The sequence below is a fragment of the Salmo salar genome, chromosome ssa15, assembly GCF_905237065.1.
Source record: "Salmo salar chromosome ssa15, Ssal_v3.1, whole genome shotgun sequence".
Taxonomy (NCBI): Eukaryota; Metazoa; Chordata; class Actinopteri; order Salmoniformes; family Salmonidae; genus Salmo; species Salmo salar.
In genome coordinates this window covers 76782511-76798619 of record NC_059456.1, presented here as the reverse complement: position 1 = coordinate 76798619, position 16109 = coordinate 76782511, and the positions used below count along the sequence as shown (strand labels likewise).

Below are 16109 nucleotides of genomic sequence, written 5' to 3'. Positions count from 1 at the left end.
TTTAACATCTGATCATTCTAATGTTGATGGTCTGTTCCAGTCCTTCTCAGACTAACAGGTTTGGCAGACAGACTGCAGGTAGTTTCTCTCAGCTCAGAGTGACAGTTGAGAGGCTTGTTCCCCAGCTAATCAGCCAGTCCTCTAGTCGTCCTTCACCGGTCACTCAGCAGCTGTGTACTGTGGACGGAACAGAGACTCAATGACACAGGCAGAGCTTCAGGTGCTGGAGTTCCATAAGCAACACCGAAACCTGTATGACTTATCATCCTAGTCTCCTTCCGCTTACTGTTTCCATCAGATGAGGTGTACTACACTCTGCCTCTCCTACACATGAGAATGCTAGAAACTGGTATGTTTCACTGACAGCTTACTTATTAGGTCCTGATTATAAATAGTATTTATAATCACCAGTTAATTAACCACAATAAGTCAACCTCAGTACAACTAGGTTAAAGAAAAGGACCCACACATTGGTTATGGTTCTCTACGGTGATATACGCCAACATTTATTGCAAACAAAATAGATATCGGCTCCTGAACACAGGCTCATAAACTTTGACTTGCACAAGTACAATAGGAGAGAAAAGAGAAAAGGTACATTTCTTTAAAATGATAGGGTTACTGAACTTCACCAGGCAGAGTGTGGACATGATCTTTACCAAAACACATTTCTACAAAACTGCTCAATCTTAAAGCCCTAAAACAAAAAAGCTTCTTCCTGTTTTTCTGAACCTGAAACACACTGCGGCAAACTGCAAAAGGCCTGAAAGAAAATATATTATTAAAGCAAAGCAGTTACAACCTAAAGCAAGAAGAGGAATTATTTGGTCCTTTGGTCTCCTCTCTGAGGACATGGTTCTTTTGACACTGTCTCCACCTGCAGGTACATTTCAGTCACTGCATGGGACCTCTAACTACAATACTAAATATAGTTTCCATATAACAGACTTCTCTGATTTGATATGACAGAGTATGACTCACGTAAATAGTAGTGTCATAGCAAATGTGCATAAAAATATCAAAATGTGATCGATTGCCCAAGTTCAGTTACTTCTTAATGCTATAATCTGAACTCTGAGCTATTATTACCACTATACTGACCAACATGTCAGGTACCATGTAATTACACACATTACTAAATTGGCACAATTATACATTGAGACTAGTACAGTAGTACATAGTTAGGTGTCTTTGTTGAAGCCAAAGACTTCCAGACCAGAGAAGCCAGGTGCCATTCACATAGATACCAATGGTCGAGTTCCATGACAAAGGTTAACTTCCATGTAAAGCGTGTATGACACAATCGTAAACTCATCTCCCGAGTCCCTAACACCATCCTATTATACTTCACATTCTCTATGACAAAGGCATTTGTATATCAAAACCAAGAATGGACTTGGTACAGAGATCAAACTAGACAATCATTACAAATAAATCAGGCTGGGAGAGTAAAATGTTTGACAATTTAAAAAATAATAATAATAATTTTCAGCTTCCTGTGATATCTCAGAACCCCCCTCAAAAAACACTTATTCCATTTTAAAATTCTGGCCTTTCAAATGAAATAAAAAAAAAAAAAAAACATAGGCACCGGATAAGCTGTTGTACAATTTGTGTAACAAACCACTTTTGAACTACAAAATATCCCAAAGTCAAAACAGTTATTTAATAAATCAGCCATTTCCATGTACAGCACGGAACATGGGAAACATGAACACCCTCCCAGGATGTGTAGAGAGGTGGGCTGATGTGAAATGTGGTGGCAGCCAGTGATGGACGAGCTCGTGGAAACTGTGTCGTCATTTATCTTTTTTCTCAGCCTCTGTGGTCTCTTCTTTCGCTGCAGCATCTTCCGGAGAGACTTCCTCGTACCTGTCAGAGTGGTAGAAAAGAATAGAAAGAAAATGTTTTCAATTAAAGGAGACAAAATGTTGACAAACAACTTGGGAGATTTCACAATGCACTGCACACAACTGTATGGTTACTGAAAATAAACATAAGTGTTTTATGTTGATACCAAATAAATACACCAATGGGAGTGATGAATCCAATGCTGGCCCGGGACTCCAACAAACAACATAAAGATGTGGGTGAGCTGCAGCCCTGGAGAATGACTGGACATGACTAGTGGGGTATCTGAATCATACTCAGCCAAAGTAACTTATGAGCAATGCTTCAGAACAAACAAACAAAAAAAAAGGTTGGGTTTGGGCCAGATAGGCCTAGGTTCACTAAAATGAGTTGAACCAAACCCTGGACCTAGGTCACTTCTCAGGAAAAGCCTGATATTGACATTTCGTTCAAAGGAGAGATTGCATCTGCCAGTGCCAGAGGTCCGTCCACAGAGCTCTGGTGTTGAGGGTCAGAGTAGGAGAGAGAAACAGAGGGAAGGACACTGAACGCCAGGCAAGCCAGGGTTGATGACAGAGTCATGTCAGGGTGATGTCAGGGCAGGGTGGGGGAGACATGGGGCGTACCTGCCCGGGTGAGAGGTGATCTGGTCACTACATAGGTGGGTTGTTGCGTCGCCGGCGTGGCGAGGAGGAGCTCTGCATTGAGTTAGCCAGGCTGGCGGGAGAGCCTGACACGGTGGGGTAGTGTGTGAGCCGGGGTGTGTGTGGCAACACCTCCTCTGAGGACTCATAGCTGAGCAGGAAGAAGAGGAAGAGGAGCAGGACGGCCAGTGAGTTGTTACAGCAGAGAAACACAGTAGAGAGAAAAGACTAGTATGCCAAAGTGAATTCATAGCTCTACAAAAGGTGCTGAAAATGAAGAGATGAAGTGCTTTGGAATGGAAGACTGAACACAGAAGTGAACAAAGAATGAGTGAATATAAAAAGTGTGTCTAGTCAGAAACGCCAGCAGTGTGACAGATGGGAACCAGTCAAAGTACAATGACCAGGAAGGTTAGCAGTTGGCACCGAGCCTTGGCACAGCCAGCTGACACCCAGGTCTCTTACCCTCTCTCCACATACTTCGTGCCACCCCAAGGTCATGGCTTTGTTTTTACCATGGCGAATAACAAGCGAGGCGGAGGCAACATTTCTGGCAGGAGAGGTTTGGGGAATGTTTCATCGCCCTCCCCTGCCCAGGCCAGCCGTTGTGCAGGTGCTTGCCCCCAGCTGGGTGTCTAACCTCTGCTGTTATTATGGCTAGCAGCAGTCAGAGCCTCCACAGCCCAAGTCACAGTGCTGAGATTACAGTCTAGGGGGACCAAGGCCCAGTAGTGTATGCATGGATGAGTAGGTGCATGACAGAGCCATTCACACATAATACTCCAAGCAGCACCAGTTGGGAGAATGATATCTAAATCACTGTAATCATGTCAATAATCATTGAGTCTGAAGGGGAGACCAATAGGTGGCAAAGGTTTATATGATGAGTGAAGATCTACTTAAAAAAAGTAAGGTGAAGATTCCATGCTGAATAATCTTGGAGGCACAAATGTCAAGATTAAGAGACAGGCAACCACTTTTAAAAAAATATAAATATATTTGTTTAAAGACACCAATAGCACTATTTGGTAGGGTTGAGCAGTATCCAGATTGTCATACCGTCCTTTCTCCCTGGGATTTACAGTATTACCGGTTTAGTACACAAAGGGGCACCCAAAAAAATACAAATAGATTGGGCGTCTATTACCAGAATGCTAACAAAATTAGAACACGTAATATCGAATTTCCATGGAGGTTGCTAGCCAAATGTGCTAACGAGCCCAAACTTAAATTAAATGCAAAGACAGGGAATCCTGATCATCAAGTGATACATATATAGGTAGGAGCCACAGAATGTAACTTTTGGTGAGTTAGGACATTTACAAGCGTTTTGACAAATGTTTGTCTCAAGGAAGGACAGTACTGGCTCTCCATCCACATGTCTACACGCTGTCTGTGCGGAGTCTGGAGTTGCTAAACAACGGGCTTGCCTGCTCAGAGAAGAGGAGATGGGCCCAGAACAGAGAGGAGGGAAAAAACACAAGGAAATCAAGATGGCAGATGTATAAATAACTCATCCAAAAGGTTTTGACTTCTCAAACACGGCAGAAAGCTAACACAATATGATGCCCCATCACCTTATTAATTGAGCAACTCATACTTAGATAGCAGGTGAAACTAGGTGTCGTATTAATGGAGAATTTAGCGTTTTTCCATGCAGGGAAAAAAAAGGATAAAATGCATAAGAAATATATTGCTGCGTTTGGTAAACGCAGATCTAAAATGCTTCGTATTGTTATTTCTGCTCGGCATCAGACTGGGAGAAATGACGAACGGGCATTCCAACAGCAAACAGTGCTCGGACTGATGTGTAGCAATTTATCTCCAGTACTTTTCGCGGTGTAGCCAGCCAATTTTTTACTTTCTGCAAAATATTAGGAAATGTAGCGGGCTACATTCTTTATGATCGGCCTAAACAGAAATATAACTTCCATGCATCGTTTCTGCCAAAATATACCTTGCTTTTTCATTGTAAATTCATTTACTTGTGTGGCTGCCAGCCAAATAACGCTACACTTCTGTTGTCATCTGATGAAAATAAAGCCTTTTCTGCTGAATGTGTTGCACTAATGTATTTTCTGTGAAGGAAAACTATAGTTGCACATCCCTGATCACTCTATTGAAGCAAAAAAAAAAATTGACTTTCAATATAAAACGCGACCCCTGTCGATACACAGCTGGACTCACCTGCTCCCGCTTTCTCCAGGGTGCCATTTACAAATAACTACGTGACCGGCTGAACTGTTCTGGGAAACTACATAAGTTTCATAATGTGAGTGGTGAAATGAAGAATGCGATCTGCATTCTCTCCCAACGCACAGCACAAGTTGACTGCAGGTATTTACTTTAAAAATAGGTTCAAATATTACAATGTATTGAATAAATTCAAATAATAGTTTCAATGGTATTAGCGGTATAGGAAAACCATCACGTGGCTATTTCACAAACACCCTGGTAGACAGTGCATTTGGAAAGTATTCAGATCCATTCTCTTTTTCCACATTTTGTTAAGTTACAGCCTTATTCTAAAATTGATTAAATAATTGTTTTCCCCCTTCATCAATCTACACACAATAACCCACAATGACAAAGCGAAAGAAAGGTGTTTAGAATGTTGCAAATGTATCATAAAAAAAAACTGAAATACCTTACTTGCATAAGTATTCAGACCCTTTGATATGAGACTCGAAATTGAGCTCAGGTGCATCCTCTTTCCATTGATCATCCTTCAGATGTTTCTACAAGTTGACTGGAGTCCAACTGTGGTATATTAAATTGATTGGACATGATTTGGAAAGGCACACACACAGTCTATATAAAGGTCCCACAGTTGACAGTGAATGTCAGAGCAAAAACCAAGCCATGAGGTCGAAGGAATTGTCCGTAGAGCTCGGAGACAGGATTGTGTCGAGGCACAGATCTGGGGAAGGGTTCCAAAACATTTCTGCAGCATTGAAGGTCCACAAGAACACAGAGGCCATCTTTTTTTAAACTCTTCCTAGAGCTGGCCGCCCGGCCAAACTGAGCAATAGGGGGAGAAGGGCCATAGGGAGGTGACCAAGAACACGATGGTCACTCTGACAGAGCTCCAGAGTTCCTCTGTGGACAACCTTCCAGAAGGACAACCATCTCTGCAGCACGCCATCCTTGATGAAAACCTGCTCCAGAGCTCTCAGGATCTCAGACCGGGGCAAAGGTTCACCTTCCAACAGGACAATGACCCTAAGCACAGAGCCAAGACAACACAGGAGTAGCTTTGGAACAAGTCTCTGAATGTCCTTGAGTGGCCCAGCCAGAGCCCGGATTTGAACCTGATCAAACATCTGGAGAGACCTGAAAATAGCTGTGCAGCAACGCTCCCCATCCAACCTGACAGAGCTTGAGACGATCTGCAGAGAATGGGAGAAACTCCCCAAATACAAGTGTGCCAAGCTTGTAGCGTCATACCCAAGAAGACTCAAGGCTGTAATCGCTGCCAGAGGTGCTTCAACATCGTACTGAGTCTGGATACTTGTGAAAATGTCATATTTCTGTTTTAATTATTTTATATACATGTGAAAAGATTTATAAAAAACAGTTTCTGCTTTGTCATTATAGGGTATTGTGTGTAGATTTGATGAGGAAAGAAATCGATTAAATCCATTTTAGAATAAGGCTGTAACGTAACAATGTGGAAAAAGTGAAGTGGTCTGAATACTTTCCGAATGCACTGTAGGTATATTGTATACCACCCAAGCCTACCATCTGGTGCTGCATGGTGGAACAGGATAAATGTTCAATACCACTGGTGATGAGCTCAGAAATGATTAAGAAATGCCATGCTGGAAACAGGGAAGGTATTATATTATTACCTGAACATCTCTGTCAGTTCTCCTTTCAACAGAGCTACAACCACCGGGAATCCAATACAGGCTGGGACCAGGTACAGCAAGGCAGGCTGGGAAGGAAGGGAAGGAGTGAGACAAGTCAACCGGTCAGTAGCAGCCAAGTCGACAAAGGTAACGCTTTCAACTGCATGTCACGAATGTGAACTGGGAGTCTGTGCCTCGCTCACCTGGGCATGTTTGAAGGTGTGCATGACCCAGATGGTCATACCCAGGCCAAAGATGTACGCCAGGAAGCTGGTGTAGAAGTAGGTCCTGGTGTTCTTCTTCAGACTGGAGGGGGCAGGGTACAGAGAGAACATTAAACAGCTGGAAACAACCAGACTGGGCAGGGAGAGCGAGGATCTGGAAGGAGAAGAGTTAGCGCTCACCTGACATCAAAGCGGAGAAGTAAAGCAATGAAGATACCTGAAAAATAAATGCAATATTCACATTAACAGAGGGGCCAGTGCTCTTAAGGTGTCAGCATGCTTCAGTTCGGCTAGGCGAAATGAAGTGTGCTCGCATACTCCCTTAAAAGACCTTAACTTGAAAAAAATAAAAAAAGCAGCAATAGTACTGTTTGTCCATTTTGAAATGCCATAGCCAGTATACACTTCCTCAAAATAGTCTGAATTCAAATCAAATTTTATTCAAATGTGTAGATCTTACTGTGACATGCTTAATTACAAGCCCTTAACCAACAATGCAGTTCAAGAAAAAGACTTAAGAAAATATATACTGGGGGGGGTGTACCGGTACCGAGTCAATATGCGGGAGTACAGGTTAGTTGAGGTAGTTTGTCTAATCTAAGATAGAATTAATGACAACTCAAGAAATCTGAAGAAAAAAAACCTTCCCAAAGACGATAACATCACAAAATGTCATAATATATGCACAACTGTTTCAGATGGAAAGCATGCGGATGCCTTTAGAAGAAAAATACACTTCAGCGCGTGGTGTTAGAGTGGAGGTGGATGTAAGGCTGGAGTATTGCCCTCAAGTGGACGTCACAAGCCAATATGTACATAACATTAGAAGCTACTGCTGAGTGAGGGGAATGTTGACTTGCCTGGAATGACAATATCGCCAAGACCCAGCATGGCAAATTGATTGGCACCTAGACCCTTCTCGAACAGGTCCTGGGGAAACACCACTGAGATTGAGAGAAGAGGGAGAAAGAGGAAGAAGTAACTATGTCACCATGTGTCAGATGGGATCTAATTTCAGAGACCAAAAGCAGAGCACACACACACGATGACAGTAGTTTCTCCACAGTGACTGGGGTGATAGATGCTGCTTTTCAGACAGCCATATACTTAACTCTCTGTGATACTAACAAAATACATTCACATAGCACCCATTAAAGTAAGGTTACACATTAAATGCTGTCTATAAAATATTGATTGCATTGATATTTTACAATAAAAAGGTCCCTTTACTCACACTTAATGGGTGCCTCGAATGACTTGGCCACGGTAACCATGACATTGGTGCCAAACACCTACAGGGATAACAGTTGTTTATTCAAGTGAGTCAATTCTCCAAGCTTAACATTTTGGCAGGGCCTAAGGGGTATACTTCACAGCAGGATCAATGAGTTAGCCAGCTAACTTGCCTAAATATATATATAGTAATTTCCGGACTATTAAGCGCACCTGAATATAAGCCGCACCCACTGAATTTAAAAAACATTTTTATTTTGAACATAAATAAGCCGCACGTGTCTACCGGTACATTGAAACAAATGAACTTTACACAGGCTTTAACGAAACACGGCTTGTAACAAAAAATAAAACATTTGCAGTAAGCTTTAGTTGTCTTTTTGCACTGAGTCAATTCCTCACGCTGCTATTTCCAACGTCTTATTATCGACTCATTAAGACCAAGCTCCCGTGCAGCAGCTCTATTTCCTTTTCCAACTGCCAGATCAATCGCCTTCAACTTGAAAGCTGCATCATATGCATTTCTCCGTGTCTTTGCCATGATGATGGTGACAAAATGACTACCGTAATCACAATGATGGGAAGTTTGAGAGCGCTTGATTTAATCTAAACAGTAAACAAAAAAGTTGTTTGACCGTAACCCGTTCGGCAATTTCATTGGTCTAATGAAAGCTTCATGCCGCCAAAAAACTGAGCACGTCACAGAATGTGTTTTTTTGGAGGAAAAAAATTGAAAGCGGGAAAAATCCATATATTAGCCACGTCATTGTTTAAGCCGCGAGGTTCAAAGCCTGGGAAAAAAGTTGCGGCTTATAGTCCGGAATTTACGGTATGTATTTTTCAAAATAAGCTTGAAATGTGCATGGTCTAATTGACTCACAACCAAAAACAATCTACATTTAGCATTCTTATTTATCAAAGTTAGCTGGCTCATTGATCCTACTGTGTAGTGTACCCCTCTGGTGTGTAGCCTAGTAGTGCAGTGTTGGGGTTACTTGGCAGACTTACCCAGAAGACGTCATACACAAACAGCCCCCCTAGCAGGATGCAGCCAGTACTGACATTGTTTAGGTGCAGAAGCTCCACCCCATTCAGGGCGAACGCCAGGCCAAAAAGGTTGTTGGCAATCCAGTGCTGAGAAGAACCAAAGAACACTTTATCAAACAAAAAACATCCACAACACCCAAACAGGAGACAAACACAGATGAACCCAACCAGAGAGCATTGAAAGAAACACAGAGGACATTTTCTGCAGCCAATTACAGCTCTGTTAGTACGCCTGACCATTTGGAGTCTTCAACGTTTTATCTAGGACGAACTGTAACATTGGGATTTGACCAGAGGCGACGCCTCTTGACAACGCGTCGCGCCAACGCTTCAAATTTGCATAAAGTAGCGCTCAACTTTTTCTAGCGCTCCTTTTGCAGGGTTCTCGCCGCTCATCTTCCAACAATCCATCGCACATTTCTCTGCGTGCCCTCGTTGAAAATGAATGGGGCCAGAACTTCTCCCGACGAATTCATTGTTGGTGAAAACCCAGTGTAACACCGTCATCCTCTACACCCCAAACTAAATCGCCATGCCATAAAAAAAAACGAAAAAAAGAACACACTATTTTAACACGCTGTGGTGTAACTTCAACTGACCTTCTTGAGGATATACCAGACCCCAACCACAGTGCTGATGACCAGGCAGATCATGTCCTTGGTGTCAAACTCATAGTTGACAATTTCTGTGGGAGGGAGGGTCATCAGTTAAACACACGTGCTTTTACAGGGTATTTACCATATTACTGTTTCTAGCTCTTTCATTCCATCCTTACCTTCTTTGGTCTCTCCTGAGCCCTGAGTGAAGAGCAGCTGGTACTGCTTGATGGGAATGTTCGCAGGGAAGATCCTGTTCATGAAGGGACTAATCGAGAGAGGCAGACATTATGTTGAGACAGCCTATAGAATCCAAGTCATCTAACGTGAAAGGAGATCTTAATTAATAAAGTGATATGAAACAAAACAAGCCTCTCACCTCATTGTATGAGACAGTGCCAAAATCCCCAGGACAAAGAAATACATTGACAGCAGCAAGTTGATGTACTCTTGTGAGAAAATCTATGATCGAAACGAGGCAAAATCATTTAGTATTACGAATTCTACCCTTCTCCACAGTATAACACCACTAGTCTCTCTCGCTCTTGATCAGGGAGCTGAAAAAAGTGAATCAATAAGGACAGCATGCATGACGTGAGCATGGGGTGCAAGCAATGAGTAACCCAGATACAGTACGGTAAAGCAGAGGTACAGCGATATGTGGGAGATTGGAGGGGAAAGAAGTAGCTTATTCAAATGTAATAATGCAGGAAACGATTCAGGACAAAGCATAGGAAGTGTTGCGAGTGATGATGCTCACTTTGAAGAAGAGGTAGAGGCCAAAGAGGGTGCAGCTGGCGATTATGGGGAACCGTGCAGCGTCTCTGCCTGTGATGGTCTCTGGCATGTCTGAGGAGTTCTGGGAAGAGACAGAAACAAGAATGCATACAAAACACACACACACTTCCTAAGTACCTTCAAAAACACACAAAAGCCTGAACATTCTCAAAGCACATTGCCAAAGTTCCTCTTCAGAAAGAAAGCACTAGACCATCTCAATATCAACTTGTCTCTTACTAAATCACAGTCATAACCTTTAGTGCCTCATCTCATCGCAGACTATTTCTATTTCTTCACAAAATAAGTAGTTAGGTTTATGTCTAGTGGGACACGAACATGTGACCTATCTGAATGAAATTAGCTAATCTGCACAGGGAATATAATTAAAATGGGTCACTGTGGTGCGATGAGTAGCAAGTAACAAGACAGGACTGCAACGAACGAGCGATTCATTCTAAAGACCCCATGTCCAGTTGATACTAGATAGAGGCCTTTAACATATCACCTTCAGTGTCCGTTTCTTCTATAGCACCGTCCTTGAACCCTTTCAAAGTTCACCCAACCTGTTCAGTGTGATTCTGGTCAAGGGGACTTGGCCTGTGCACGACAGGACCCACATCCTCATTGATTGGGAACAAAGCAGGACTATGCCGAGGCCCAAACCTTGACACTTGGTGCCTAATAACCAAAATGATTTTACACACAAATGGGAGACATACACACATAGCGACACACTGTCATGAAGCATCTTCCAGATTGCCACGAACAATGAGGTGTCAGTATGAGAGGAAGAATACGTTTAAATAAATAAAAATACTGTCGACAGACAGTGCGTGTTCTGAGTATCAGTTCTAATACTCACTCTGTACTCATAATCGCAACCATTTTCTCCAGCAACCTAAGGATGAAATAAGTGTTCAGAAAGTCATAAGCTGGGTATGCAGTAAACATATAGTAGGTCATCTATAGTAAGCACCAGGAAGATTCTAGCTGAGGCAGCAACCAACCACACGTCAACACCACACAGGAAGGACTGCAGCAGGGTACCAGTTAGTTCACAACCACCAGAAAACTTCATTCATTTCACGCCACTCAAAAAGCCTGTTATCAGTCATGTCAACAGACAACCAAGTCATGCATCATCATCCCTTTCCCTCCACCCACTGACTAAAAGACCAATAGTGATGGCTGTATGACACGTGTAGTTAACTGATTTGCATATTAACTGATTTGCATATTCCTACTACTATACTTTGAGCAAGTGTCAGAAGGGCTTCAGAGAAAAGAATAGGCTCGGGCGTGGCTAGAAATTAACTGAGAAGCAATGGAAATGGGTTTACCTAAACGTATCCACTCATGTCAAAACAAATAAAAATCGCCTAAACCCTTGCACACGTCTCTCCATCACCTGCTAAAGACTTGGCAGTGACAACCGGCTGGAATGAATGAACAACATCATGCCAGCTAGCTAGATGTCATGATTAAAAATAACATTGACCACTCAACAAAAACAAAATAACTTAACTAGTAAATTAAGCAAGCAAACGATCAGGCAAATCGGGTTAACATATGGTTCATGACAGCCCCAGTCAAGGCCTGCCAGTCATTCATTACTGTTGTTAGCTAGCTAGCCATGCCTAGCTAACTGGCTAGCTACATCAGACTTGTCTGGATATGGAACAGAAACACTGACTGTAATGTGAGTAACATCTGGCTAATGCTGCATGAGACTTGTGTGCGAGACACTTGACAGCTGAATGAGTTTCGTTGCATCCTTTGTTTATGGCCCAACAACAGGATCCAACAGTTTAGCGCTTCCCACTGTTAGCTGAGTAAACTACCTAGTTAATGTTAGTTAGCTAGCTACTTGTACATTGCAATAATGTTAAAGTTACCTTGCTTTTGCCACAGTTGACTGACCGCAGTGCACCGAAGAAGATTGGCAACAGAGCCATAAAAACAAGGCTGCCATATGCCAGTGCCGTTCCCTCCGGTGTCGCCACAAACTTGGCCACAGTCGCGTTGACAGCGTCGGTACCATTTGAGTCGGTAGCATTCAGGCCGTCCAGAATAAGAGGTGAAGTTTCGCTGGGTAAGACCGATCCTTGATCAACATCCGCCATGTTTGCAAGTTGTCCAACCCAAATGAGACGTGTACACTGTTTTCGATCTATGAAGACTGGTCGTTTCTCACTTAAGAACGTTCTCTTTTGCTAAGGCCACGTTCCCTATCTCTTTGCCAATTGAAACACCTCTTCCTTGTTCTTATTCTTCGGTGGGGTTTATTGGCGGTTGGCATCCAACGTTATGTTGCATTACCGCCACTTGCTGTAGTGGAGTGTGGGCCAGAGACAGGGAGACACTAAATCCTACCGGCCTGCACCGGTGCTTTTTTTTAAAACTATATCTAATGACGTTCTACTCAATATATTCTTTAAACTAATTTCCTGTATCCCCTTCTCCCTCATACTAGATCTCAGCCTCTCTCTTTCACTCCGATACTTCCCACACTGCAGCAATACATGCTCAACTGTCTCTGTTTCCTGGCAAGAATCACACCTTCCTGTTGGATATTTTCCTATCACATTTAAGGACTTATTCAACTGGCTGTGTCCCACCCTTAATCTAGTAAAAATAGCCTCCTCTCTTCTGTCTCTTTCTGCCATCCTCCCCTCCCTGACTTTCCTCTGTACTGAAATAAATGCCTTCCCTTAGTCTCTCTATTCCACTGCTCCTGCCATCTCTGCATCATTCTATTTGTATTTATTTTATTGAGCCTTTATTTAACTAGGCAAATCAGTTAAGAACAAATTCTTATTTACAATGACGGCCTACCCCGGCCAAACCCGGACGACGCTGTGCCAATTGTGCACCGCCCTATGGGACTCCTAATCACGGCCGGTTGTGATACAGCCTGGAATCGAACCAGGGTCTGCAGTGACACCTCTAGCACTGAGAGGCAGTGCCACTCGGGAGTCCATCACTGTCCATATCAGGCTTTTCGCCACTGCCTTGCTCATTGAAACTACAACATCAACATCCCCACTTCTAAGTGCTTGTTTAGCCAGTACATCAACTGCCTCGTTCCCCTCCACCCCCACATGGGCTGGGACCCATGTAAATCGTATCTGTATACCCATCTGTCTAATCCTTCCATGGGTTTGTAGTACCTCACCAAGCAGATCGTGTCTGCTACTTGACCTAAAGGACTGGAGACTCATCAACACTGCACATGAATCAGAGCAAATAACTACTCTGTCTGGCTTGACTTCCTCCACTGCAAGGCCAACAGTATGGCCATCAGCTCCGCCGTATATACAGCCAGATGATCTGTAATACGTTTTCTGACTTCCACCCCACATTCCTGCACTACAAATGCTGACCCAGCACATCCTGTCCTTTGGATATTTTGAACCATCTGTGTAAATGGCCACAAAGTCCTGATACACAGTATCCAGACATCTCTTAAACAAATCAGATGGATCATCACGCTCCCTATCTTTTTGTAGTCTCTCCAACACTTCTAGACCAACTACTGGAGGCGGTGAGTAGCCATGGTGGATTTACAGGAATAACTACTGTTGGACTAAACTCCCTTCTATACAGTCCCATCTCCTTCGCCTGGATATTACCCACCCACCCAAAGCTTGTGTTCTGTCTTCGCTCATGTTCCCAGCATACCTGTAAAATTCCTTTTGCAGGATGAGACACCCCATGTCCCTGTAGGTTGACCCAAAAATGCATTGCCAGCTGCTGTCTCCTAATCTGCAATGGCATATCCCCCATCTCCACCTGTAGTGCAGACACTGGGGAGGTCAGAAACACCCCACTACATAATCTGAGTCCTTGCCCCTGTATGACACCTAGCCTTTCCAATGAGGTCCGGGCTGCTGAACCATAAGCTATCCTGCCAGTGTCTATTACAGATAGGATCAATGCAACATACATGAGGAACGCCCAGCCCCCCACTCCTGACCCGTCAGACAGCGCATCACATTTCACACCTTCTTACACTTTCCCACCCCTCTCTCAATGTGTTCTGCCCAGGTGAGTCGAGTGTCAAAGTATACCCCAAGGAACCTGAAGGCCCCCACCCTCTCCAAGTTTCTCCCATATAACCTCAAGCATTCCTCATCTCCCACCTTCGTCCTGGTAAAGAACAGTCTGAGTTCTCTACAGAGAACCTGAATCCCCACATTAATGCCTGTAGCTCTGCCTCATCAATTGCTTCCTGTATTGCACATTTCTTCCCCTCTTCCATAAGGCCCCATCATCTGCAAATAACGACCTCCCAATGTCTGACTGTACCTGAGAGTAAACATCATTGATCATGATTGAGAACAACAGAGGACTAATCATGCTCCCCCTGTGGAGTACCATTCTCTTCCTTGTTGGTTCACTTGCTGTCAATATATTGTTTCAAACCAGTACTTAACACCACCTAGTGGTATGGATGGTTGTTTTGGAACAAATACCTTTTTTTTTATATACAGTTGAAGTCGGAAGTTTACATACACTTAGGTTGGAGTCATTAAAACTCGTTTTTCAACCACTCCACACATTTCTTGTTTACAAACTATAGTTTTGGCAAGTCGGTTAGGGCATCTACTTTGTGGACGACACAAGTACTTTTTCCAACAATTGTTTGCAGACAGATTATGTCACTTATAATTCACAGTATCACAATTCCAGTGGGTCAGAAGTTTACATACACTAAGTTGACTGTGCCTTTAAACAGCTTGGATAGCTCCAGAAATGATGTCATGGCTTTAGAAGCTTCTGATAGGCTAATTGACATCATTTGAGTTAATTGGAGGTGTACCTGTGGCTGTATTTCAAGGCCTACCTTCAAACTCAGTGCCGCTTTGCTTGACATCATGGGAAAATCTAAAGAAATCAGACCTCCACAAGTCTTGTTCATCCTTGGGAGCAATTTCCAAACGCCTGAAGGTACCACGTTCATCTGTACAAACAATAGTACGCAAGTATAAACACCATGGGACCACGCAGCCGTCATACCGCTTCAGGAAGGAGATGCATTCTGTCTCCTAGAGATGAATGTACTTTGGTGCAAAAAGTGCAAATAAATCCCAGAACAACAGCAAAAGACCTTGTGAAGATGTTGGAGGAAACAGGTACAAAAGTATCTATATCCACAGTAAAACGAGTCCTATATCTACATAACCTGAAAGGCCGATCAGCAAGGAAGAAGCCACTGCTCCAAAACTGCCATAAAAAAGCCAGACTACGGTTTGCAACTGCACATGGGGACAAAGATCATACTTTTTGGAGAAATGTCCTCTGGTGTGATGAAACAAAAATAGAACTGTTTGGCCATAATGACCATCGTTATGTTTGGAGGAAAAATGGGGATGCTTGCAAGCTGAAGAACACCATCCCAACCGTGAAGCACGAGGGGGGCAGCATCATGTTGTGGGGGTACTTTGCTGCAGGAGGGACTGGTGCACTTCACAAAATAGATGGCATCATGAGGGAGGAAAATTATGTGGATATATTGAAGCAACATCTCTAGACATCAGTCAGGAAGTTAAAGCTTGGTTGCAAATGGGTCTTCCAAATTTGATAATGACCCCCAGCATACTTCCAAAGTTGTGGCAAAATGGCTTAAGGACAACAAAGTCAAGGTATTGGAGTGGCCATCACAAGGCCCTGACCTCAATCCTATAGAAAGTTTGTGGGCAGAACTGAAAGTGTGTGTGAGCAAACCTGACTCAGTTACACCAGCTCTTTCAGGAGGAATGGGCCAAAATTCACCCAACTGTTTGTGGGAAGCTTGTGGAAGGTTACCTGAAATGTTTAACCCAAGTTAAACGATTGAAAGGAAATGCTACCAAATACTAATTGAATATGTAAACTTCTGAC

At 43.2% G+C, this 16109-nt stretch overlaps 1 protein-coding gene across 4 annotated transcripts; it reads right to left on the bottom strand.

Annotated features, from left to right (window-relative positions):
• Positions 1-474: 474 nt before the first annotated feature.
• LOC106572089 (minor histocompatibility antigen H13) lies at positions 475-12520 on the bottom strand. Of its 4 annotated transcripts, XM_014145910.2 has the most exons (14): positions 12122-12520; positions 11089-11124; positions 10207-10305; positions 9826-9908; positions 9626-9714; positions 9450-9535; positions 8812-8937; positions 7805-7862; positions 7431-7514; positions 6751-6787; positions 6550-6652; positions 6347-6432; positions 2478-2646; positions 475-1872 (listed from the first exon to the last, which is right to left on the bottom strand). In XM_014145910.2, exons 1-13 carry the CDS (start codon positions 12347-12349, stop codon positions 2505-2507), a joined length of 1257 nt encoding a protein of 418 aa, XP_014001385.1. In that variant the 5' UTR covers positions 12350-12520; the 3' UTR covers positions 475-1872; positions 2478-2504. The 4 variants fall into 4 exon arrangements, with proteins under 4 accessions (XP_014001385.1, XP_014001386.1, XP_014001387.1 ...); XM_014145911.2 differs by lacking the exon at positions 11089-11124 and having other exon boundaries at positions 12122-12518; XM_014145912.2 differs by lacking the exon at positions 2478-2646 and having other exon boundaries at positions 12122-12514.
• Between the last annotated feature and the right edge of the window lie 3589 nt (positions 12521-16109).